This window comes from Mirounga leonina, unplaced genomic scaffold (genome assembly GCF_011800145.1).
Source record: "Mirounga leonina isolate KUSES-001 unplaced genomic scaffold, KU_Mleo_1.0 Mir_242, whole genome shotgun sequence".
NCBI lineage: Eukaryota > Metazoa > Chordata > Mammalia > Carnivora > Phocidae > Mirounga > Mirounga leonina.
In genome coordinates, this window is record NW_023270627.1 from 1,623,673 (window position 1) to 1,651,007 (window position 27,335).

Consider the following 27,335-nt stretch of genomic DNA (forward strand, 5'->3'; position numbering starts at 1 on the left):
TGTGCTGCAAAGACATGAGCAGGAGCTCTTTTGCACAGTTGCTCAAGGACCCAGACTTATGGAGTGGTAGGCTCTGTTCTCTCCAGAGTTCAAGCCTAGAAAAGGTGCACATCATTTCTCTTTGCATTTTCTAAGTCAGGAATACTAGTTGCACATACTACCTCTAAACACAAACCACCACCAAATCTTATTTGTCTGGTAAACATAAATTTCTCATTTACGTTACTGTCCTATGTGAATGAGGGTGGGGGGTGGTACTCTGTTCCATGCAGTCACTCAGAGACTGCTGATACAGCGGCCCTTCTCTGCCACGCTGAAGGATAAGATGTTTAGGTTAGTATTTTATTTGTGAGATGATTCCTATACATAACTAATTTTTTAAAAAATTCAAAACCAGTAGTGATGCAAAAATATTCTAATTATTTCAGCCTCATGGTTGTTAGGTTTAGGGACCACGAATGAGAGTTGCCTTACATATCTTTGTGGTTTTAATGGATGGTTTTTCTCTTCCTGTATGTCTACTAAAGAATAGACTTTTCTCCATGGCCCACGATGTTATTCTAGATTGACTTTATTGCCTTTCTCATTCACAGGCCTCTTAGGGAAACCTTCCCATCCGTTATTCCTGAGACATTATCCTACACTCCTACCGTGGGATCCTAAACTTGAAAATCTCCAGTGCTAGCTTCCCACATTCACATTCAAACACACACACACACACACACACACACACACACACACACCTGGGTCATTCTACCAGGCAGAGGAGGGACAGACACCTGACTCAATGATTGATCAGTGATCAGATTCTCTTTCTCGAGAATGTGAATTAAGAGACACAGAGACCACAGTCATTTGGGAGCAGGCACTTGAGCCTAAAAGGTCAAACTTCATTCCTGCAGCTAGTTTGACTTGGTTTTTATTCCTATTCAAAAGAGCTCTGAGTAGAATAAAAACCTGATGTGGTCTGGCCCTTTGCCTGTGACCTCTTTGGCTTGGTTCCTTGAAATGCTGCCCCCTCCCCACGGTGATGGGTGTTCCTATAATACTGAGATATAGATGCCCCTCCCCCCAGTCTTTGCACATTGTTTCCTCTGCCCTTTTCTTTCTCCTCCTGCATATCTGCCTGGAGAAAATCTGCTCTTCAAGAGTTGGATCACATTACATTTCCGTGACACCCCTTTTTGATTTCTCAGACTCAGTCCTCCTCTTCCAGCATTGCTCATGTTGTATTGTGTATATGTGATTATCTGCTGTTTCCCACAAAACTGCTCGCTTCTGGGGGAGAAGGGGCTGTATTTTTTTGTCTGCATTCCTTAGAATCTACATCATAGAAGGTGCTCAGAAAACCTTTGTTGAATAAATTAATGAATAATGTCCAAACATATACTTTGATGACCCCTTGGCATTATTATCACGACATAAATCAGACTTAGAGGATAGGGATTTGGGCCACTAAACAAGGCAGTTGACACCGCAGCAACTAGCTGCATGAGCAAGTCAGGAGAAGGCAACCTCTTGTAGTGCTTATGAGCTCAAGCTCTGGAGTCAGGTGGATGCAGGTTCACATCCCAGCCCAGCACTTATTAACTGTGCTTCAGAATCTTTTTAAGATATGTTTTCCCAGTCTATAAAATGGGGTTGATAACCTATAGCCATGCTTTATAGAGTTGTGATGGGAATGGAATGAAACAACATTACAACAGCATAGTCCCTGGCATGTAGGAAGACAATACATTCCTTACTAAGGTTTATTATTAAGAATCCAATTCTGGGGCACCTGGGTGGCTTGGTCGGCTAAGTGTCCAACTCTTGGTTTCAGCTCAAGTCATGATCTCAGGGTAATGGGATTGAGCCTTGTGTGAGGCTCCATGCCCAGCATGGAGCCTGCTCAAGATTCTCTCTCTTCCTCTGCAACCACCCGCCACCCCTGGTCAAGCTCACACTCTCTCTCTCTATCTCAAAAAAAAAAAAAAAAAAAAAAAGAACACTTCAGTTCTGTAGTACTTTTGTCCATTTGGTTCTGGGCCCATTAGCATACTATCAATAGAACTTCCCAAGCTTATAAAATCCAGTTGCAGGAAAGGACCTGATTGAACAGTTTTGAAGTCCTAGCCTGAAATTACCCTAGTCTGGCTAATCTCCTTAGTGGCACATGCAGATGATAACTGTATTTGGAAACAGCTATCTTTAATGACTGGCAAAAATTTGGCAATACTTCCTGAATTACTCAGCGCAGATATCCCCCCCACACACACACAAAAGATAAGCTTAAGTCAGTAATGCTGCCAAGCGTCACTAAGGAAAAAGGTTTGCAAGGTTGTCTCCAACAAAGCGTCCTGGGTAATATTTATTAGTGAATGAATGTGGTCCAGGGCCTGAGCTCAAGTCTGAGGGCCCATAGGTTCATTGTTCTCAGGACCTCAGAGACTGGTGCACATGAATTAAAAGGCACATGAATCTGAGTTGCCTCCTGAAGATCGATTTTTTTATTATGATAAAATACATAACAAAACTTACTATCTTAACCATTTTTAAATGTACAGTTCAGTGGGATTAAATACATTCAGTGTGTTGTGCACCCATCACCACCATCTTTCTCTGTAAGCCTTTTCATCTTATAAAATAAACTCTGTACCTTCTAAATAGTAACTCCCCATTCTCCCCCATCCCCCAGCCTCTGGCAACTGCCATTCTAATTTCTGTCTCTATGACACTTAAAAATAGACTAAAGAATTAATAGAAGTTGGGAGAGATGGGGAAAAGAAGGATTGTGGAAGTAAAAAATTCCAAGCAGAATGTAACATATAAAGGATATGGGGCAGGGAACTCTCAACCCATAGGAGGGAGGCAGCCATTGGGGCTGGGGTATACAGCGAAGGGAGAAGGATTCAAGCTGAAGATGAAGAGGGAAGCAACAGGCATTAACCTGTTTAAGCAGAGATGGGGCATAATACAATATATTTTTAAATGATCACTCACTACATAGATTAAAGTAGAAGAACGAATGAATGTGGAGAGACTAGGAGGCTATCATAGTCCTCCAGGTGAAGAATATAGTGGCATATACCAGTGCCATGGTAGTGTGAAGACGAAGCATAGCTGCTGGCTTCAAGAAATATATAAAAATAAAAATGTAACTTGTGATGGATTGAAAGGGGAGGAGATGGGAGATTTCAAGGATGACCACCAAATTTATGATTTTAGCAGCCAAGCAATGGAGGTGCCATTTTCTGAGTTGGGGAAATCTAAAGGTGGACCAGACTGGGGAGGATAGGTAAAGAGATCAAGAATATAATTTTAGACCTTTGTATTTATGACAATCTTGTGACATTTAGTTGGAGATAGATGATGATAAATGATGGTGACAGATAAAATTTTACACATGTATTTATGACAATTCTGTGACATCTAGTTGGAGATAGATGATACAGATAGGTAGGTAGATCGATCGATCAATAGATAGATAGATAATTTGAGTGAGAGGGGTGCCTGGGTGGCTCAGTCAGTTAAGTGTCTGACTCTTGATTTCAGCCTGTTCTTGATCTCAGGGTTGTGAGATCCAACCCAGGGTTGGGCTCTGCGCTGTGCATGAAGCCTGCTTGGGATTCTCTCTCTCCTTCTCCCTTTGCCCCTCCATGCACATGCTCTCTCTCTCTCTCTCTCTTTCTCTGTCTCTAAAAAAAAAAAAAAAAAAGATCTGGGATAGAGCTATAAATCTGAGAATTCATCAGCATGAATGAGATCACTTTGGGACAAAGTATCCAGTGAGAAGACCATAAATGAGATCCCAATGACTCTACCATGTAGAAATGAGATGGGAGAGCAGGAAGGAGCAAGTAGATGAGAGAATGAGTGGCCTGAGAGGTCATAAGAAAACCAGGAAGCCAAGGAAATTCAAAAAAGAAGGACCCTTTTCCTAAGGGAGATGCTGGACAATGGGAATGAAATTCTCAACACCCCAGCTGGGCTTTCCTCTACCCTGCTCTGACCAGGAGACAGGTCAACTCCCTACCTTGGTTCCCCTGCTCCTGTTCTATATTTGCTGTTCAAACTCTTATGCTGAAATCCTCTTATCTCTCTAGATATGTTAATGTCATTGGCCAATGTCACAAGATTAGCATGTGACTTAACTTGTCTATTAATACAGCCCACATTAACAGTTGGACCACCAAAGCCAAGGATACTTTTCAACAGCTCAAGGAAATTTTTCAGTAGGTAAGAAGGCCAATACTGGTTAATAGCATAATTAACTCTTAAGAGGGCAATCTAACTTCTCTCATTTCCAAGTTCTTAGTAACCCACAGAAGGTGATTTGTTCATAAACACTGGTTCTTCCAAATAAAAGACAAGCATAGATAAGAGACAAAAAGAGCAAGATAATTTTTCTGGAGGGTTTGTTCCTTCCTGGCTGAGACCTGCTATGGTGAAAAAAATTTGGTTCTGACGGTTAAGTTATGTGACCTTTGGGAAATCACTCAGTGTCCCTCAACCTTAGTCTCCTCATCTGTAAAGTGAAAAAACTGAAGTAGGTTTCGTTCAACCCTCCCTCCAGTTCTAATGGCCCGTCGCTCTCAAAGTATATGACTATTTTCAACTTAGCTTATGCAGAAGTTTGGTCTTGAAACTCATCAGGACACAGAAAAGCACTAGAAGATCCAGAGCCAATGATAGGCACCAACACTCACCAGCTCAATCTGCCATTTGACATATTGGAAAGAATGTTAAGTAGAGCACAACTCTTTGCTAGTTTTTAGGTCTTTTTAGAAGGAAACTTTATAATAATAGTCATTTGAGGTTTTCAACTACTCTAAAGGTGTTCTTTACTCAAGGATTTTAAATAAATGGTCTCTCTAGGAAACCAGTGCTGGAAGAAAGGACAGAAGTGGAGAACGAAAAGAAGGAGGGAAGGGAACAGGGACAGGAAGAGAGCATCTTAAAAAGAAAGGGAATATGTCCTTTTAGCTAGAAAGAGTGGTTCTCATTATAGAAGAACATTCTCTCTGACCATGCCAGACTCTATGCTCTTAGAACAAGGCCTATGGCAAAAAAATAAATAAGGAAAAAGGAACCTATGATAAACCATTGATTCATTCGTTCATTGGTGAAAGACATCAAAGGTGACAGCAGCATTTTTTCGTCGTAATGTACTTGGTGAGAAATAACTAAAATTAGCAACAGACGAAGTTGATGCTAATTATCCCTGGAAACTGAACATACCGTTTCACAAGATCGGTGTAAAAAATCCATGCACATGTTAATTTTTTAAATGGTACATGCAGATATGGCCTTTAGAATCAGGCTTTTTATTCTACAGGATGTTGCCTATATAAGGAGATGAGATTGGATGAGTGATATAAATTATATATATATATATAATTTTTAAATTAGACAGGTTGAGGGACACTGAGTGATTTCCCAAAGGTCACATAACTTAACCGTCAGAACCAAATTTTTTTCACCATAGCAGGTCTCAGCCAGGAAGGAACAAAACCTCCAGAAAAGGGGCGCCTGGGTGGCTCAGTTGGTTAAGCGACTGCCTTTGGCTCAGGTCATGATCTCAGGGTCCTGGGATCGAGCCCCTCATGGGGCTCCCTGCTCGGCGGGAAGCCTGCTTCTCCCTCTCCCACTCCCCCTGCTTGTGTTCCCTCTCTCGCTGTCTCTCTCTCTGTCAAATAAATAAATAAAATCTTTAAAAAAAAAAAAAAAACCTCCAGAAAAATTATCTTGCTCTTTTTGTCTCTTATCTATGCTTGTCTTTTATTTGGAAGAACCAGTGTTTATGAACAAATCACCTTCTGTGGGTTACTAAGAACTTGGAAATGAGAGAAGTTAGATTGCCCTCTTAAGAGTTAATTATGCTATTAACCAGTATTGGCCTTCTTACTTACTGAAAAATTTCCTTGAGCTGTTGAAAAGTATCCTTGGCTTTGGTGGTCCAACTGTTAATGTGGGCTGTATTAATAGACAAGTTAAGCCACTTAGGCACTCAAATGAATGTTGTCTATGAAGCAAGGGTATACACTTACCTAATGTTGTTACTGATATGGAATATGGATATGGAATTCTTTTGGAATAAAAGTTATCTATCCCACCGCTGAACCTCTGCTACCAAGTTCTCCTTTTCTGAGACAGCCAATGTTATCAACTTTTATGTACCTTTCAGAAATATTTTATCAAAACAAATGAATATGTATGTGTATATACAAAAACATACATAACTATATATACACATATATATACGTATATATTCCTCTCATTTTGTTAACTCAAATGAGAGTATACAATACTTGCTTCTTTCAGTTAGTAATATTGTAGAGCTCATTTTTATCAATATATACTGTTCTTTATTTCTTTTTGTGGATGTATGGTATTAAATCATATGTCTGTATATAATACACTTCACCAGTGCCCTATCGATGGACATTTAAGATTTCACTTAAGTTGTTTTTAATATTTACTATTAAAAGCAAGGCTACAATTTAATGACTTTCAACATACATCATTTCACATATTAGGTTCTATTTGTAGGAAATCATTCCCAGGAGAGAAATAACTAGGTTAAAAGGTATGCGAATTGTAATTTTATTAGAAACTTTTTTTTTTTTTTTTTACTTTGTGGTGTGTGTGTGTTTGTGAATAGGAGATGTATATACATGGACCAGTGATTTGCCCAAATGGAAGAAGAGAGAAGTAAGTCTCCCTCATGCTGTTTCCTCCAGCCACTGCATCCCCCTTCCCAGAAGCAATCACTGTGACCAGCTTCCTGTGTAAGTTTCCAAAGACTATTCTATGCATTTATGTATCTATAATATAAACACAATCATCTATGAATGTATAGGAGAAGTACTCCAGTTTGACAGATATGCAGTTTTCTTCTGTCACAGTCTGGGGATCAGAAGACTCTTGCCAAGAGAGGCATCACAGATCAGTGTAAGTGTTCAAGTAAGGAAAATATCTTTTTATTGTCCTGTCATTCTTTATCAGCCAGACACCAGCAACATTGTGGATTCCATCAGGAATTCTGACCTTCACTATGCCTATGTGTACATTCTGGATGGAAGAGAAGCGATGGGTACCAGTTGAATTTTCCAATCTGGATTCGCTGCAACCATCTGAGATCTGCTTTCATCTTTTTTTTTTTTTTTAAGATTTTATTTATTTATTCATGAGAGACAGAGAGAGAGAGAGAGAGGCAGAGGGAGAAGCAGACTTCCCGCGGAGCAGGGAGCCCGATGCGGGACTCGATCCCAGACTCTGGGATCATGACCCGAGCCTTAGACAGACGCTTAACCATCTGAGCCACCCAGGCGCCCAGATCTGCTTTCATCTTCCCAGTGGTAGAGTCTGTGTTGGGTCTCCTGCCCCCTTTGTTTTATGTTTCTCTCTTTCTTGACTGCATTTTCCAACACTGGAGGACTACACATTTGGACTTTAGGTGGCAACCTGCATTCCAAGAAGCCCTCCTTAACACAAGTCTGTTCACTTCCATCTCTCTGTGCAAACTGCATGGCCCTTGCCTGACTACTTTTCTCTCATCATTATCTTGATAAAAGCAACAAGGAGCCATCAACCTACCGCAATATTCTGAGTTCTTCCAAAGAGTTCCCCTCAAGGGGATAGACAAGCCAGTGGTTTCGCTTCTATGACAGTTCGAGTGACAACTTTACCAAATATTTTGCCATGGGATAACAAGGGTCAACAGCTTTCTAGCCTGCCCGAGAATCTCTCCTATCATCTATATGTCATGCAGTTCAATCACTACTAAGAGGAATCAGACCATTCTAAGGCACAGAAAGCCTGTCAAGTCTTACCTTTCGCAGGATTCTGTTCCAATGATGTGGCTATATCACCTAAGGGGACACAATAGCCAGAGTTTGCTATCAAGGCCCCCTACCCACCAATAGAGTTAATCAAGGCAAAGTTAACTGTCCAAAAGTTTCTCGTAAGCAAGGAAAGCAACAAAACAGAAGGACTCAGTGGCTGTCTACTTTCCTTTCTATTCCCTGGCCTTTCTAAGGCCAACAAAGGACAAACCCTAATCTTGTGCAATTCCCACACATGAGCTGTGCTCTTTTGGACTAATGCAGGTTTCTTTTATCTTTACTGGCTTTGAGGAGACATCAGATTTTCTTGTGGATGAGCTCTGTGGCTCTCCACAGCCAGCAGGCTTAGGCTTCAGGCCCAGAGCACCCTGGAGGCCCCATATGGTTTCATCTGGACAAATACTTTCAAACAAATTCCCTGGCTTTTCTGCAGAATTATTGAGATGACAGACACCTGCCACCCACGTAGTAAGATGATGTTCGGCACTAACCCGAGGGCCTTACAAGGTACAGGTGGTATAAGCAAGTAAGACTGGTGAGTTCAGCCTGAAATCATAACATTATCTTAGATTTTATCTTTATTTATTTTTTTAAAGATTTTATTTATTTGACAGAGAGAGACACAGTGAGAGAGGGAACACAAGCAGGGGGAGGGACAGAGGGAGAAGCAGGCTTCCCAAGGAGCAGGGAGCCCGATGTGGGGCTCGATCCCAGGACCCCGGGATCATGACCTGAGCCGAAGGCAGACGCTTAACCACTGAGCCATCCAGGGGCCCCTATCATAGATTTTAGATCACCAACTTGCTACAGCATTAACTGCAGGAGTTCTTTTGTAATGCACCCAAAGCTTTTTTTTTTTAAATCTCTTTGACACACCCTTTGGAGAATTAAAATACAGTAGTAAAGCCTAAAAGACTCTGGTAAGAAGCCTTCTAAGTATATTTTATAGCATAAAAAGTAAAATAAAGAATATGCCAAGATTCTAAGGGTTCAAAATTTCTAGTTACTCCAGTATGAGCCAAGAAATTGATGACAATTGACCCTTATGCTTTCAAAAATTAAATGAAATGGAGAATTCTAAGAAAGTAAAATGTAAGCCAAGGGCCTTCAGTAGAATATGCTCTCTGTAAAAGATACATTATTCTATCATCATTTAGTCTTAGGTTTCTAGTATTCTCTCAGAATTTTAAGTATACTTTAAGTAATTACCTGGCATTGATTCAGCATCTGGTATTTGGGGATTTTTTTAGACTGAGGTATTTTTCACATAAATTCAATTCAATTCAATTATAATGAGTGTTTAGATTGATACATGTTTTTAAAGATTTATTTATTAATTTGAATGAGAGAGAGAAAAAAAAAAGCATGTCAGCAGAGGGTAGGGGCAGAAGGAGAAGGAGAGGGAGAGAGAGAATCTCAAGCAGACTCCCAGCTGAGTGCAGAGCCTGATGCAAGTCTCCATCTCACGACTCCAAGATCATGACCTGAGCCAGAATCAAGAGTCAGACGCTCAACTGACTGAGCCACCCAGGTACCCCTAGATTGATATTTTCTTATTACAATCCTTTTAATACACACATTGAGACTTATTTTCTTAAAATAGTTAGATTTTAAAACTATTTTAAATTGTTAGTTTCTTTTAAAAGTCATCAGAATTCACATGGCTAGATAGTTTATTCAAATGTTTAAGAGAAAACTAAATCTAAAATTATTATATTTGCTAACCAATATTTTTCTGGGGGTCTTATGTGGTATGATCTTTCACCCCTACTCCACCTCACATATTGAACTTCTGCTTTCCTCTTACGTATCCTCAAGATCATATTTTCCTTATTCATCCTTTTCCTATGCCCATATCTCATTAAATCTAAGATGTCATTGTAGATGTATCATTTTTGGTACCAGTAAGAAAAAAAAATCTTAGTCACAGTGCTTTCTTATCACTTAGAATTTTTATTTTATAGGAAAAGAGACTTTTTCTACTTAATATGCAGATTTTTTCATGTATTCTTATGTGAAATAAAGAGATTAAGGTTAAGGTAGTCCTAAAATGTCTTTACATTTAGAGCTAGACTCAAATCCAGCTCATTGTGGAAGCATCCATAACTCTAACCCCACTCGACACTTCCCATTGCTCCCAGAACCCTATGTATCCTCTTATGTAGTGCTCTGCCACATTTTCTCTCTTCTTCAGAATAAATTCTTATGAACCATGCTGTAAGACTCCTCTTTGATATTGCTTGGCACAGCTTTTAGCTGAGTTAGGGTGATGCCCTTCTGGGAAATTAGAGCAGAATAAAAAATGCAGTGGGCACCAAAGTGCCTATTTTGATGGTTTGTTTAGCAAACCTAGTTTGATCATTGGATGTGCAAAAATTTTCCTTATATTAGAGTCCTTATCCTCCCCCTCTAACATCAGCCTATTAAATACACAGTATGTTGGATTTGATTCCCAACTGATGCTCAATTGGTGTAGCTTAGATATTTGTGTGGAAATTTACTACAGTGACTACCCTTCCTTCTAATGGGGAAAAAGTTTTGTTCCTATGGTAACTGTTTCAGACCAGTGCATACTTACTATACTTCTAAAATATGCAACCCATCCTTATGGGAGTACACATCATCTTGAGAGATTTTTTTATTCCTTCAATAAGCATTGATTTTTTTTTTCCTTTTCACCTGATTTCCGAGTAAAATAAAAATTGTAAGAATTGCTAAGGCAGAGCTTCAAGGGAAAAAAAAAGAACCATGGATGAACCTGGCCCTTGGCAGTTGTCATGAGAGAGCAGAAACAGTCCTCAAGTGATTTCTGGGAACACATGACTAGTCCCTCCATAGCTGTATTTCTCCCAGACTTTATATTTTCCATGCATCATCATGTTTTCTGTGTTTGGGATGTTGCTATGCAAAATGATATAAAAGAGTGTTTTTTTTCCTAAGGCAATTAAGTTTAGCAAATGCTACTCTAGAATGATGCAGAAGTTCCTTAGAAAAATTTTAGAACTCCCTGGGGAATGATCTAAGAATGCTCATGATAAGAAAGGATGAATGTCAATCATGGCTTAAAATGTCATTCATCAGCTCCAGGGACTTTGTAACTACTGACATCACTTAAGCCACAGTTTTGAAAAGGGTTCTTCTTTGTATTTTGCAAACAAAAGGCCCTCCTGATCTTTTTCTTCAAATTCATTGGTCTCTATGAATTTTTCCCTTTAAAAATTATATACTACAATAGAAAAGAAGAAAGAAAGAAAGAAAGAAAGAAAGAAAGAAAGAAAGAAAGAAAGAAAGAGAAAGAAAGAAAGAAAGAAAGAGAAAGAAAGAAAGGAAGGAAGGAAAGAAGAAAGAAAGAAAGAAAGAAAGAAAGAAAGAAAGAAAGAAAGAAAGAAAGAAAGAAGAAAGAAAGAAAGAAAGAAAGAAAGAAAGAAAGAAAGAAAGAAAGAAAGAAAGAGAAAGGAAGGAAGGAAGGAAGGAAGGAAGGAAGAAAGAAAGAAAGAAAGAAAGAAAGAAAGAAAGAAAGAAAGAAAGAAAGAAAGAAAAGAAAGAAAGAAAAGGAAACGAAAACACCAAAACTACAACTTTAGCATTTGTTAGAAAAATTAGCATCATGGTCTCCTTTTCATTTTATCTTTCTTTTGTGGGTATGTGTGTGAATTTTTCTTCAGAGCTCACTCCGAGAAAGATCTATGGATTCTATAGTTCTGTGATAGACTTTTAGAAGAGGAGTTATAAAACATGTTCATAGGATCTTAAGCACATAACTCCCATCCTCAGCATACATGACCCATATAGACTCTAAAACGGTGAGTCTTCATAACTAAAGGGGCAGCATGGGTTTACTTAAGGATTGGCAGCACCCATCTTGCTACTTATAAAGAAGCCAAAATAGGGGCACCTGAGTGGCTCAGTCAGTTAAGTATCTGCCTTCAGCTCAGGTCGTGATCCCAGGGGATAGAGCCCCGCATCGGGCTCTCTGCTCCTTGGGGAGTCTGCTTCTCCCTCTCCCTCTACTGCCTCCCCCTGTTTGTACTCTCTCTCTCTGTCAAATAAATAAAATCTTAAAAAAAAAAAAAGAAAAGAAAAAAGAAGCCAAAATACAAGGTTTGGGAGAGAAGAGAGTGAGCGATTATACATGACTCAACTTTTGGGGCCTCCAAAGGTAGCAGTGCCTGTGTGGTTGTCAACCCAGAGTAAGATACAGCGTTCCTAGGCGATTCTATGGGATTCCAAACATCCTGCCTGCCCTTATCAACATGCTGCAGTGTCTGAAATTCCACCATCATGTCTCATTGGGAGGCACATAAGGGAGTAGGGGCAGCCTAGGGGGCTGAAAAGAAGCCATGGGCATGGAGCATACTATGCAAGGCAGGTCTAGGGGGCAGGACCTTGGGGGGAGCTTGGACAACAAAGGATATCGTGAAGGACATTAGCTGCTTATTGAGTGAGGGAGTGTTGGCATCTCTAAGAGGAGATTGCTGAAGGACCTACAAGGCTTTCCTGCTTGCTAGGTTTGCCTTGCAAGACACCAAATTTGTGCGGTCTTGTACCTCATGGGAAGGAGCACTTCAACAAGGCTAGGCTTACACTTTGCCTTGTTCATCTGTCCTGCAACAAGATTATTGTCAGAGAGAAAGGAAACAGGATTCTTTTTCCTCTTGGGCGTGGGAAAACCCCACTCCCTATATTGGAATCAGAAGGAAGAAGGAATGGTATAGTGCAAGATCTTACTTGACGATAGGCTTAAAAAAATATATATATACCAGGTGATGACATTTTCCACCAATATTTTCCACTCTTTTGGTGTCCCAATGATGATTTTGCTGTTAACCAGAAATACCGGAAGCCTTGTCTATGGAAATCTGTTAAAATCTTTTTTAAAACATTATGTATTGCTTTACTACTTCCTTTTATCTTTAGGATGACTAATATCTTTCAGTCTTGGGTGTGTTGAGCCAAAATTATTTGGTCAAAATTATATATATATATATATATATGTACATATGTAAATATATTAAATATCTATACTTTTTACACACCTATATACATATAGGTGTTACTACTATCCAAGTAAGGACATAAAGAAAGGTCAGGATCACAGTAAGACTGCTAGAAAGTCTCTTGTAGAATTTTTATTCAAGGATCTAAATATTGAATTAAGCAAAGAATAATGCAGTGAGAAATACTAGGGCTTCACTGGGTGAGGGGAAAAAAAATACAATTCATGATATTTCCTGCCCTACCTCCATGGTGAGTATTCAGCTTGATTGGAGGGATAGTCTCATTTGTAAGAGCCAATGCCTTTCATCATTTCTGGGCATGGCATCCATTAAAGGCAGGCCAGGTGGTGCAAGGTGCACTTGCTGAAAGAAATCACATGGTTTCATTATGAAGAGGAATGACAGAAGAATGGGTAGTCCAGACCAGCTGGATGCATCTCTGCCACTTTCTCGGTGTGTGTGGGCATACACACATACTCACACATACACATACTCCAGAAAAAGAAGACTTCAGAAGCTCTGAATTTGTAGAGGCAGAAATTGAACCTGGTACCCATGGAATCTAGAACCTTCTGTTCTATTAGGGTGAGCAAAGCAGTAGGTCTTGCTCATCGTGGAGACAAAATCTGCTCATTAAATTAAGCAAAAAATAACTCAATTATTATATTACTTTCCAAAGCCATGAATAGCCAATTAAATGAGAAACAGAGACATTGCCACATTTTCTTCTCTGTAACAATAAGAACTTCAAACATATACAGTAGTTATAGGGTCTGTATTGTTCTACGTGCTTAACTTAAACTCACTTAGTCCTCATAATAACCTTATGATGTAAGTATGATTACCACTTTCTTTTACTAATCGGGAAACTGAGGCACAGATAGGTTAGGTAATTGTTCAAGATCCCACCATTAATGGGAGAGTGTGGATGTCCATAAATAAAGCTATATATTCGGGCACCTGGAGTACATCTTACAAAGATTTCACTTAATCTCTAACATCCTTCCTGTACCATATTCCATTCCCTTCAATGCCTACATTATGTGGAGTGGCGCATTCTAACAGAAGGAGATTGCATAATGGAAAAGGCATCCAGGAACCCGGCTGGCAACACGGGCTGCTCAGTTGATGCTGGAAAGTGCCTCAGAGGAAGGTGTTTCTGGTGTCCAGAAAAAGCCCTACGGCACTGGCAGGAAGGATGAAAGGAAACCGGTGGGTGTTATGGTCCCAGAGAGTGTTGGCACTGCTTTCAAATTTAGTGAGAAAGTTGCACATACCTCACATAATGGGGTCTCCCCCTTATTAGCCGTGTTAGTATTAAAGCCTTTTCATACACTTCATTTAAAATTTTTTTTAATTTGAATACAGTTGGCACACAACGTTACATTAGTTTCAGGTATAGGACATGGTGATTCAACAACTCTACGTGATGAACCACAAGCATGTAACTACGGTCTGTCACCACAGAGCACTATTACAACACCACTGACTATATTCCCTGTGTTTGTACATACCTCATATTTCTTTTTTTTATTAAAGATTTTTATTTATTTATTTGAGAGAGAGAAAGCACAAGCAGGGGGAGCTGCAGGCAGAGGGGGAGGGAGAAGCAGACTCCCTGCTGAGCAGAGAGCCTGATGCGGAGCTCGATCCCAGGACCCTGAGATCATGACCTGAGCTGAAGGCAGAGGCTCTAACCAACTGAGCCACCCAGGCGCCCCCATTCTTCATTTTTCTTCTCCAATTACAAGTGTGACAGAAATGCCAATACAGAAATGGCATAAAAGTCATGTTCAAGTTTCTTTTTCTATTCTCTAGACATACCTGGAGGTTTTAATTCATACTCCCTTTGGAGTGTGTTCAAAACTTATTCTTCTGGAGGAAGACTGTGAATCTGAATGTATTCTGTAAACCTTTTGTCTGAAGGTTCAGATCACTGGGAGATCAGTCATCTTCCAAGTTATACAATCCCCACTAAATGCAAGAAATGAGACTAGGTTTCAGGTGGTTGTGTGGCTGCAGAATTAGTTTCATTGTTTTGTGTTTGATGTATTCACATATAAAGCCATTAAATGCAGTAAACTTAGAGGCCCATGACTTGCCGATGGACATGTAGCTCATTAGTGAATGAGGAAGAAGATGCAACCAGTATTGTTCCAGAAGAAAACACAAAACATACAAAGTAGGGCACTAGCAAGAATTAGAACTTACTGAGATGGGTCTGAGTTACCTCTCAGTGAAAGTATCCTGACCACACACCAGGAGCACTATACAAGGAATCCTTGCTAGACTAGATGACTTCCAATATTCCTCCTGCCCCAGCTCTAGGACTTTGTTGATTCATTTAACAGAGAACTTAATTTTTTACATGCATGGACATCTAAGCATTGGACATTTAATGAAACCATTTCAAATAGTAAGAAATTGAAAGACAGCTCTGTTAATTTTTTTGAAGCCTGTGAACTTGGTTTTCTAAAAGCCAGAGAGGTGGTGGTGAGCTTTCTGTAATGCTGGGACTCAGAATTGGGCCTGAGCAAGGATGGAAGGGCTGTGATCCTGAGGCCTGGGCATGTGCAAGGAATAGACATAGTAGAGAGAAAAGAAAGGGAGGGAGGAAAATTAGAATAACACGAGTGACCATGATCATGATGCTAATGTAATCATCACAGCAATCACATCAATTCATCATGGGAGTTCTCAATTTGCAGAGGAGGAACTGAATCTCAGGCTCATGAGTCCCAAGGTCACATTAATTGGCAGAGGCAGGAACATAGACTTCAGAGCTTGACTCCTGATTTGGGGTTTGCCCGTGAGATCAGGTGGGCTCGCCTGTGCAGTGGCTTGCTCAGCCCAGCATGCACAGCTCTATATTAAAGACAGGTCTAAGAAGGGAAGGTCACTTCCAACTTCTGCGGTAAGCCTCAGGAATCCAAAATATCAGTACTTCGGGCAGTCTTAAATATATTGCTCATCAGCCTTCCCTGAGACTTACCTTTCTTTATATTAAATGGAAAGAATATGAATGAACCTTAGAGGTCTCTTAAATAGTGTAAACTCAAATCCCTATTTTGAAGACTAGGAGAAAATGAAAAATGATTGCATCATTAAGAAAAAGACAGTGTAGAAACCAAGTTTGGGTTTTGCTTTTTGACCTGAACTTTGATTTGTTTCTCTGTGTTTGAAACATAGTCAATGTTTTCTTTATGTTTGATTATGTTTCTCTATTCCAGGATAGAAAACCCTCTCTCAAACTCTTCTAGCATTATTCTATAGCCAAGAGGGCTATTACTGTGGCCATTACTAATGGCCTATGGGTCTGTTGGCTATGGGCTAAACAGTTTCCTTTACGTCTTTGAAATAGAGTAGGAAACAGTTGAGGCCAATATAAAAGCTGTCACTCTAAGACAGTGATTCTTAACTGGGAACAATTTTGCCCCCACCCCCTGGGAGGGATATTTGTTACTTTCTGAAGTTGTTTTTTGTTTTTTGTTTTGAGAGATAGAGAGTGCATGCATGCACAGGGGTAGGGAAGAAGGGCAGAGGGAGAGAGAGAGCGAATACCATGCAGCCACACCCAGAGTGGAGCCCCACACAGGGCTCCATCTCACAACCTTGACATCACGACCTGAGCTGAAATCAAGAGTCAGATGCTTAACCAACTGAGCCACCCAGGTGCCCCTGGAGATATTTTGAATGACCACAACTGGGACTGCTACTGGCTTCTAGTGGGTAAAAGTCAGGACGTTGCTAAACATCCTGTGATGAACAAAACAGCCCCCACAACAAAGACTGATTCAGCCCCAAATGTCAATATTGCTCATGTTGAGAACCTCTGGTCTAAGACCAGATGAAATGCATGGGAGTTTACCCACTGGGTGCCACCTTTTAGGCTTTCAAACCTAAAGAACCTCAGCCTGGTGGAGTTGCCTAGAGTGTTCTGACAGGTGGCGAGGGAACATCTTTCCCATATTCTCTATTAATTTTCAAAGTTTATCGAATGAGCTTAGGTAATTACTTCTACCATCTCCTTTCTCTGTTTTTCTCATTACACAAAAGTAAACTGGCTTTTGAGAATGGTCGCTGGTCTGTTGTACATCATTTTTCACAGCTTGATTTTAAAGCCAGAGTTTCCTCCTTTTTTTGTTTTTTAATAAGGAGCAGATAATATGGAAGAAGATTCAGAAAAACTTTTCTAACACAAAGAGGCTTCTGATTAACTACACAAGTGACAATCTCAGTAACTATTCTCAATATTTATCATTTTTAAAAGTCTGCTTCTTTAAAAAATACATCTAGTTGATTAGACAAGTGAATCCAAGAAATGCGCCCAAAGCAAGAACTTAGAAACACAAATTAGTTTTAAGACCTAGAAAAAAATGTTGAGAAAAGGCAAAAAGGTCCCAGGTAACAAAAAAATCATAACATAAAAGGTAATATGACTTGACTATCAAGGTGAAAAGGTAATGAGTACAAAGTCCAAGTATGACATTCATAATTTTGAAGACTGTCTATATCACTTAAGCTTTGGCAAAATCCCTAGACCCACAGAGAAGCCTGAGTCACCCATCTCTTATTCCTTTATTCTCTGTACAAAGTGACCTGGGTGAATGCTCTATGGCTGAATGTGTAGAACACAGTGATAAATCTGAGCATAAAAGGCCACTGACATCAATTGTAGGATGAGAAAGAAATTATTTCTCAGGTAAGTATTTGGCCTTTATCATACAAACTAGATTTTTCCGGTCTCCAATTCCACTGAATGGTCTTAATTTAAAGATGTATTAAAAATTTTCACTTTTGTGACTTTTCCGGGCTGTCATTTCTGTGTCTGGTATGAACCAAAGAGAATCTGAAGATTATTTCTCAAGCCAAGAACAGAGTCAAATAATATCAATGTTGGCGTGAGCTTTGATTTCAAGAGGTTCGTGATCATCTTGCTGAGCTAAGAAATCATGGAGAATTTGAGGTAAAGTGAGTGCTAAAGCAGGAAAGCCACTGACCACAGTAACCGATCAGCATCTAAAATGGCAGCAGGCTGCTTTGCCAAAGTACCATTTCTGCATCAAGGGACAACTTTCTGCTATAAAATTTTCACAGTTGTTCCTTACAGAGACCCTGAGAAAAATGTTAAGTTATTATTTTCTTTAATTAAGTAGGCTCCATACCCAACATGGGGCTTGAACTCATGACCCTGAGATCAAGAGTCCCATGCTCTACCAACTGAGCCACCAGGCATCCCTAAATGATTTTTAAATTTGGTCCATTTATACTTATTCTTTAGATATAAACTATACATATTGAGATTACTGATGTATTTATGATTGATATAAGTTTATCTGAAGTGTATTTAATACATTTGGAAGTTAACTTTTATTGCTGTCCTTCATATTTCAAACATTAAAAGCATTAAAGTCAAGTTACTTTTTTTCTTTCTAATGTAAAATTTAAAAATATAAAAAATAGGGTTCTTAATTCAGAATCCATCATTATTTGTACTAATTAAACAGACCCTTTTCCTGTAGGCTATTTTTGCTTTACACACACACATACATACACACACACTATATACATACACACACACATATATATCATTTATATATATTTATATATATAAAACATTTTATATACATATATATAAAACAAATTGGTAACACAATACGATTTCAAGGAAAATGTTAGCTCACTTACATCAAGAAACTTTTATAGATTGTAGGTTTACTAATTCAAAACTCACATCCATTTATTCATGCAGAAATTCCAACTGACCAGAAATTCCATTTAAAATTATTCTATTTTAGGGGCGCCTGGGTGGCTCAGTTGGTTAGGCGTCTGACCCTTGATTTCCACGCAGGTCATGATCTCAGGGTCATGAGATCGAGCCCCATGTCCAAGTCTGCTCTGTCCGTCTCCCTCCCACTCCCCTGCCCTAGGTGCTGGTTTTCTCTCTCTCTCTCTTTCTCTCTAAAATAAATAAATAAATAAAATCTTTTATAAACAATAAAATTGTTCTATTTTGATAATAGATGAAATGTGCTGGACACTCCTGAGGTACTCAGTCCTCTGAGTACATTATTTTACCAATGCCTCACAACAACTTTAAGAAGCAGGAACTAACATTATCTTCATTGGACAGATGCAGACATTAAGGCAAAGAAGTTAAGAAACTTGCCCAAGGTCAGGCAGTAGGTGGTGAAGTCTGATTTTAAAGCTGAGTTTCCCTGACTTAGAGCCAAAACTCTGAAACAGAGCACCATAAACTTTTCACTAGTCTAGGTATTACTTTATGGACTACGACAATAAAAGCACATTGTTTTAAAGTAATCTTTAGTTAAGAATTGATCACAAATTCAAACTGACTTTTCTTTTAGTTCCAATTACTAAGCTTTTAACATATGGTAACTAATACCCTTTTTCTCAAACCTTTTTGCAGTAAAATTTTATTCAATTTCAGTTAAAAATTGTATAAAATATACTATAATTTTCCATCAAAGAGAGCCATTAATATTGTAAGCTAAATTTAGCAATATATGTCAAGAAAACATTTATACTCTCTAATTTAGAAACTCAATTTCTGAAGAATTTATCCTCCAGAAATGGTTAAAATGCATATAAACATTTTATTAAAAACATATTTATTTATATGTATTTATGAAATCAAAATTTGGAAGTAATGAAAATACGTGGAGAATGGCTAAATAAATGATGGCATTGCCATTTCAAGTAATGTTTGTACAGAGTTTATTAGACCATGGAAAAATACTTGTGTGATATGTTTATTTTGCTTAGAGTGTGAGACAGAGAAGTATAGAAATACAGAGCAAGCCTTTAGTCACGACTGTGTAAGATACTTTCCAGAGTTGCAAAATTGGAAGACCCCAGAACATGTTTAAAATGCCTTTCTATTTTACTTCTATTTTTCCAAATGTTCTGATTTAAAATTATTGGCACATACTACATTTAAAATGGACAAATACATTTGAATTTTCTTTTTAAAAAAGTCATAGGTCAGCAAGATGGCAGACTAGGAGGTCCTTCGCTCCTGTCCCCCCACAACAACAATAATTTGGCAGATATCCTGGGATAAAAATGCCTTTGCGGAAGCTCTAGATCCAGGCTGGGGGATGTGAAACCCTGGTGGAGCCCATTTGGAGAGCCCTTTGGAGAAAGCAGGCCCATCCTCATGTGGTAGACTCAACAACAATGTTCCGGCTCCAGACCCAGAAGTAGCCCTGTGCGCCTGTGGACTTGCTACAGCCCCATTTGGCATTGGTCCTATGGGAGGAGTCACACCCACCCTCTGGGAATCAGGTTTGACTTGCCACGAATCCTAATCCTACGGGTACAGCTGAGGTAGTGAGTATGGTAAAGAGATTCCTAGTTAGAAAAGACAAAGAGCTCAGTTCCTTTCAGTACGAACCACAGGACTATTAATGTGGGTGCTCCAGTAGATGGCCATTGTCCTGGATATGATAGAGATCTCCTTGGAAATACCAGGAGCCCAGCATGCCCACACCTAGTATGCTTATTGGTTCACCTGGATACTCTCTATGCTGAGACGTCTACAAACAGTTGCCTTTGAAAGCCACCGCACTGTCATTGAGAGAGACCAAAGAGAATCCATACAATGAGATGGCTTTCATCTCTCTTGCTACTCAGAAGGTTGCTCTTGTTCACAAGCCGGGGGGAAAGGGGAAAGAATGAATGGGGGTGGGAATAAATTCCTTGTCCTCTAGGACATGCAAAATTTCATGTCAACTTGAAGGACCATACAGAGATGGAGAAAGGCCTCAGTCATGTCCAGTTAAGTTCTTAGTGCATATATTTTTTAAAGATTTTACTTATTTATTTGAGAGAGAGAGCACGAGCAGGGGGAGGGGCAGAGGGAGAGGGAGAAACAGGTTTCCCACTGAACAGAGAGCACTGTGTGGGGCTCCATCCCAGGGCCCTGAGGTAATGACTTGAGCCAAAGGCAGATCCCTGACCAACTGAGCCACCCAGCTGCCCCATTAGTGCACTTTTTTTTTTTAAGATTTTATTTATTTGACAAAGAGAGGCACAGTGAGAGAGGGAACACAAGCAGGGGGGAGTGGGAGAGGGAGAAGCAGGCTTCCCACTGAGCAGGGAGCCCGATGCGGGGCTCGATCCCAGGACCCTGGGATCATGACCTGAGCCGAAGGCAGACGCTTAACGACTGAGCCACCCAGGCGTCCCCTTTTTAAAAAGAAGAACATGGCAATACATAGTATGAAAATAATGTTATATTTAAAGATTGAATTCTTTAGTGTATTTTTAAGACAATATAAAACCTCTTCCTGGGAGATAATATTAAAAATATAAATTAAAATATTCCACGATAGTGTAATTTTTAAAAACTTTTATAAAACACCCCCTACGAAGATGTTCATGGTCAACAAAGTTAGGGAAACATTGCATTTTGCTACCGTCTTCTTGAATATTGACAGTGTGTATTGGCATATTGCAAGCTCCTAGAAGTCCCACAAGATAGAAGTGTGTTTAACTTTGCTTATCTCATTGTTTGTCTAACCTAATGAATCACAACCCCATCGTTTTCAAATATAAAGAAAAACGACACAAAACACACCTTGGGAAATGTTGCTCTAGGTTCCCCAGTGGACAATCTCCTTTTCTTTCTTAGTCTCTTCCCTCATATGAGACAACTCCAGACCTCAAGCCACGTCTCCCCCACCACTTTCCCAAGCTCCCCCTACTTCCTATCTAGAATACAACCCAGACACTGGCGATACCGACTAGTTCCTGGGATGTTGCCAGTGAGAACAGTACATCTATGCTGATCTGAACAGAATCTATGTACAGCTAAGAGAATAAGCAGCTCAATCCCCACTCTAGTTAGTCTTTCGTCTCCCCAACCCAGCCAAAGTTTAAGGAGATCTCCTTGGGTTTTTTTGTTTTTGTTTTTGTTTTTTGAACTGGACATCTTTCCATTAGAAACTCGGCACTGGCTGAGGTACCAATTAATTTTGCATAAGCTGCCATAGCACCATTAGATGCTAATCCGTTCATTCATAACCACAAGGTATTGTGTTAGGGTCATGTACATGACTTGTGCCTCTAGCCCTGTGGATTTATTTAGTGCTTAGCCTCTAGTTCCTGCAGCTGTGTCCTTTCAATGACTGCTTTATGGTGGCCAAGAGAGTTGAGGTCGGCTGCCAGGACTCTGAGATCTGGAGGAACACATGGACGCATTATTCTTTTACTCTGAAGCTATCCAATTCCTGTTCCGGTCAGATGGGGAGATAGTAGGAGAATATCTCTGAAACAGCCCAGCACTTAGTGTTGATGATATTACTCATGCCTGACATTATTGCAAAAAAGCAGGCTGAAGTCTACCCATAGTGTGTTCTTCAGTGGAAGGTTAATTACTAATGAAAGTGTAACAATACAAAACATAATTCTGAATGTAGCTCCTGGCTTTATCTGTAAGAACTACTCTGGGGCCACTATTTCCTTTATTCTAAGACTACACATTGGATCCAGTCTGTTTCAAACAAGAGGCCATGAAAGAGGGCTTACTATGCTAACTGAATACTAATGAGGCTTTTGCTTAAGTTGTTTTGTGTTACAATTATTTGCAACTATATTTCTTCTGTACATATGTACAGGGGACAAAATACTCAAATGTAGCAAGATTCTCACTTCGCCTGAATATTTAGAAGAAAGTATTTGCCACTTTTTCTCCTGTACTTGTAACATTTGTAAAGGGTTTTGTTCAGCACTAAGGAAAAGCAAAATATCATCATCATTATTACTGGCCTTTGTCCACAGTGGATTTCATCCAGATTCTAACCAGTGACTCTGTGACTAACAATCTGAGTCACTAAGTTTCATATGTTTATGTATTTCAACACAGTTCCCAGGCCGAGAGTTTTATTTATTTATTTATTTATTTTCATGTTTCAGGGCTGAGGAAAAAATAAATGCCTTTCTGTATTTTTGAATCCAGTGTTACTGAGTGACAGACTGAGCAACTCAGCACATAGATTGAATTGGTCCTTCAGTAACAGATTAGTATGGTCAAAAGTTTAAAAACTACCAAAGTGACAAAAAATCAGTATGTATTTTTAGGACAAAAGTCTTTTGGCCTGGTGGAGAATTCAGGTAAATATAAATATTTGTGATTTTATCATGGTAATGACACAAGATAATCTCAGAATTTAAAATGAAGGGTATCTTGGGTCTACTGGGTGGCTCAGTCAGTTAAGTAGTTTACTCTTGATTTCAGTTCAGGTCATGATCTTGGGGTCCTGGGATTGAGCCTTGCATTGGGGTCCTCACTCAGAGGGGAGTCAGCTTGAGGATTCTCCCTCTCCCTCTGCCCCTCCCCCTGCTTGTGTGCACTTTCTCTCTCTCTAAAATAAATCTAAAAAAAAAAAAGAAAGAAAATGCAGGGAATCTGCCACTAAAATGTGATACAGAGAATGACAGAAAAACTCCAGCATATTTATTGGTTATTAACTTAGCAAAGAGATACCTCTTTATTCTTACAGCCCCTTCAAAGAAATATCAGAAAATGGACATTCTGAGCTCAAATATCCTTTTTTTGTGTAGAAAATTCCATTATTTTAATAATTTTCTCATTTTCCTTATCAATTCTCAGACCAACCCCAACTTGTCCCTAGACTATAACTGCTCCCGATTGGTCCATCACACCCATCTTAAAAAGGCAATTACCCTGTCATTTTCAGATCAACTAACTTTACAATCATTTGCTCATACATTTTCGCAGTATCTCAGATTAGTAATACCTTACAGTTTCATGGGATTTTTCTGAGGATTCTCTTGCCTGTTATCTTATGTTAATCTCATTCATCATATGCAATAGAGCAATAATGTATTGCCCCCTCTTATAGATGAGAAAATTGTGGCATATTAGATTGATGTAATTGGCTTAGCCTCTTTGGCTAAGACCATAAGTATTGTTACTAAAAAAAAAAAAAAATCAGAATTCTAGTGCAAAGCTATTCCACTAGACACATAACTGAAATTTGAGATTTTAAAAGAACTTTTGCCTCTAAATTCTCATAACGCAAGATTAAGAATTAAGCCTGGCCAGATGAGTTGTTATTCTTGGATACTGGTCCTTGTAATTACTATTCATGATATCAAGTGTTACATCGCGTTCCTTTAATGCTGCCCAAAGTATCGAAGTATAATTAGATCACACAAAATGTCATCCAAATATGACAAGATAATAAATTTATTTTTAAAAATGATTTGTTAAAAAAAACAGGTATATTTAAAAACTAGAACAAAAATCCAACTAGTTGGTGTCAACTTTTGTATTGCTAGTATGATTTCTATCAAGTTCTTGGAAAATTCATTGATCAATTATACTTGAAATCTCATCCTTTTCTTCTCTAGTTCCTTTCACTCCCAAGATCTTTAAGTCAATGCAATAAATTCTAGAGTACTCTAGATTTGCAACACCCAAGTATGGGTACCACTAGCCACAGGCGGCCACTGAAAACTTTAAATGTGACTACTTTAAACTGAGATGTGCTGTAGGCATAAAACACACTAGATTTCAAAGATCTATTATGAAAAAATGAATAAACATCTCAATAAATGTTGAAGTGATATTTTTCCTATATTGGTTTAAATAAAGTGAATTATTAAAATTTTTTTAAAAAAATTGTTCATCATTCTGTGGTCTTCTTAGGATGTCCTCTACAGGTCTAGACAGGATGTTCTTGAGCATACATTCATAAGATTCCTGTTGTCATTCAAGCAAGTTATATTTTTTCATTGTGATCCCATTTGGTTCTGCATTTAAATTAATGGCCTTTCTAAGGAAAGATTTACCCAGAGTTTCTTTTCCATGTTCCACAGTGCCTGAGCTGGGCCCAGAGTGGGTTGCTTTTTGATTTGTGTTTAGCAGCTACACCTGTCATTTATTTTGAGGCCCCTGCCTCAAATCTGATCTGACTGACCCATGACCCACACCGAGCCTCTTAGGGGTAAGCTTGATTTTGCAGCAGTAAGAGATAACGTGGGATACTTCACAGAGTGGTTTGAGAACCACCTGCCTTTCCCTCATCTGAGGTCTTGGCAGCACGGATTTCCATGTCCCACCCCAGGGCTTCTCCACATAACCTGCGGGGGTTAAAGTAGCCGGAAGCTGCTTTCACCAGCTCCGCAAGCGAGTGTCGTGAACCCTATAGTTTGATCCCACCCCAGTGATGGTACTTTTCAGTTCCTGGAAGTTTTAGTGACGGTGGTTGTGAAGATACTTCCTGGGCTTGGTTCTTGATAACGTCAGTGGAAGATGGACTTTCACCTTTGGGAAAAGAGGTGAGAGGCAGACTATAAAAATGGCCCTAAGCAAGGACCTCTGACAAGGACGGGCGAAAACGTTTACCTGCACACCAGGAAACAAGATCACCCAGTGTCCAGCACCGTGCCTGGTCTCCGCGATCCACGGAGCTGTCTTCCTTCCCCTGCGCTGGCATCTGGGGAAGCCGATCAACAGTGCTGAGCACGGCCACGTCTGAATGACTAGTAACTTTCCAACTTAGAGCGGCATTAACTGCTTGGTGGCTATTTTCCCCTCAAACCAAGCAAAATCAGCATTCCTCTCCCTGCCGTGTGCCAGAACCCAAACACGAACAAAACAGTCTTTTGGAAAGAGAGGCCTGAGTCCGAGAGCGGTGTTCAGCTCGGGGCTGCAGACCCAGGACGGGGCTGCAAAGAATGCAACCGGACGAGAGCGAGCAGGGGAATGAATATATACTCATGGAAAGCGAGGCCCTTGAGGAATGGACGAAGAACCGGCACATTCGGTGGGGGGAAGGCTGCATTAGGGGTTCAATTAACAAAAGATTCATAAAAGAGGCTCTCGAATCTGAGAGCGATTGCTTTAAACTGCAACCCGAAACCATGAAAGTCTGGCCACAGGGTCTCACAAAAGTGGTAAAGTAGATAATTTGTAAAAATGTCTCTTTCTTTTCCCCCCTGAACGCGGTGAAGGAAAGGCCCTATCTCAGATTCCAGATCCTAAACTGCGGGCTTGGGCCGGGATAAAAGCAATCAGAGGGCTCTTTCAAACTGCGGGCCGGGCGGCTCGACGATTTAAAAAAACCCATTCGGAAGAGTTTCGTCCCCAGCCATACTTCGAGAACGTCCCATAGCGCAGACTCTGTCACGGATTTTACTTGGGATAAAGAGCGCATAAAAATTAGCAGGCAGGATTCAAAGACATTGTTCGCCTGAAAGCCGGGGACCACAGCCTTAGGGAGGCGGGGGCCATGGGAACTCTTTCTCTTGCTGTAAAATTCCAGCCGCGGGCAGCCACGTCCTCCCGAGTCCCAGCGGGGAGCAGGCGGCGGGGCTCCGGGGCTCCGGGGCTCGCAGACTGGCGGGCGGCGGCCGCGAGGGACGCGCCCCGGGTCTGCGCTCAGGTGGAGCGCGCGCGGCTGGGCAGCTGCGCCCCGCGCCGCCCGCCCTGCGCTCCCGGCCCGCATCGCCGCCCGCGCCCCGGGACCCGCCGGGGGAGGGGGCCCGGACGGGGGGACGCGGCGGCCGAGCCGCTGGAGCCGCGCCAGGCGCGGGGTCTGCGGCGTGCGGTCCTTCCCCGTCGGCTGGCCCGGGGCGGGGCGGCCCGGTCCCCGGTCCCATCCCCCTCCCAGCCCTTCGCCCTCCCAGATCCTTCCCGCGCCCTTCTTCCCTTCCCGCTTTCCCCGGGAGAAACATGGCCGGGAGCAGCGAGGAGGCGCCAGACTACGGGCGAGGCGTCGTGGTAAATGCAAACTCCCGATTTCTGGGCTGAGTCGTGCGCTCCCCGCTCTCTCCCCTCCCCTCCCTTCTTGGCACCCTCCTTTTAGATTAAATGCCTGAAATGCATTCGCGTTAAATGCGGGCGGGCCACTGCTTTGTTCTCCCGTCCCGGAGCTGATGGCTTCCATACTCCCCTCCCAGCCGCCCCTCCCCGCGCGCGACCTGACCCAACACTTAACAGCTCTGCACCCCGTGTTCTCAGTGGTCTCCTCCGCGCCCCTCCCTCCCCTCCTGGGCCAGGAATCGGATACCCCAGCGCTGACCCTGTGTGGTGCCGGGTCCCCACTCCTGCTAGCCACGACGAGTCACCTTTGGGAGCAGGGCGGGTCTGTGAAGACCCTCGCGGGCTACTCTTGGGGGCCTCCCTCCCTTTGTGCTTCTCCCTGACCCTTCCAGCGCAGGCTTCCAGTTTGGTTTACAAAAAGATACGGATGATTCTCCAGGGCAGCTAGGAAATAAAGTAGCTCAAATGGACGGAGTTTAAGCTTTGAAACGTGGGCTGGGACCCTGGGGTCTTTGCACAAGATGGGACACAGGCTAGTGCCTCCGGAGTGTCAGTCTCCTTGTCAGCTAAAGGGAGACACTGCGTGCTTGACCCGTTGAGCGAATTGGAGAGATTGTAAAGTATCTGTCTAGTAGTGTGTCCGGAGGGGAGGATGTGGGATGATGGGTTCCCAGACCAGAGCCCCTTTATCCCTGG

General features: G+C 40.9%; 1 protein-coding gene and 1 long non-coding RNA gene across 3 annotated transcripts in view; one reads left to right on the plus strand and one right to left on the minus strand.

The window, feature by feature from the left end:
* LOC118026584 overlaps positions 1-27,335 on the minus strand; it is a 90,126-nt gene that overhangs the window by 15,181 nt on the left and 47,610 nt on the right. Inside the window, exon 2 of the long non-coding RNA XR_004683625.1 lies at positions 13,067-13,186. This is a non-coding gene — a long non-coding RNA (uncharacterized LOC118026584). The remainder of the gene's footprint in view (positions 1-13,066; positions 13,187-27,335) is intronic.
* Positions 26,471-27,335, plus strand: part of PRTFDC1 (phosphoribosyl transferase domain containing 1) — a 92,792-nt gene continuing 91,927 nt past the window's right edge. The window contains exon 1 of one of the 2 annotated variants that reach the window (XR_004683624.1): positions 26,471-26,597. Coding sequence is in view for 1 of the 2 variants with exons in the window: in XM_035029498.1 (XP_034885389.1) it covers positions 26,550-26,597 (48 nt within the window). In the remaining variant the exon portion in view is untranslated. The remainder of the gene's footprint in view (positions 26,598-27,335) is intronic. The other variant, XM_035029498.1, reaches the window with a different exon arrangement.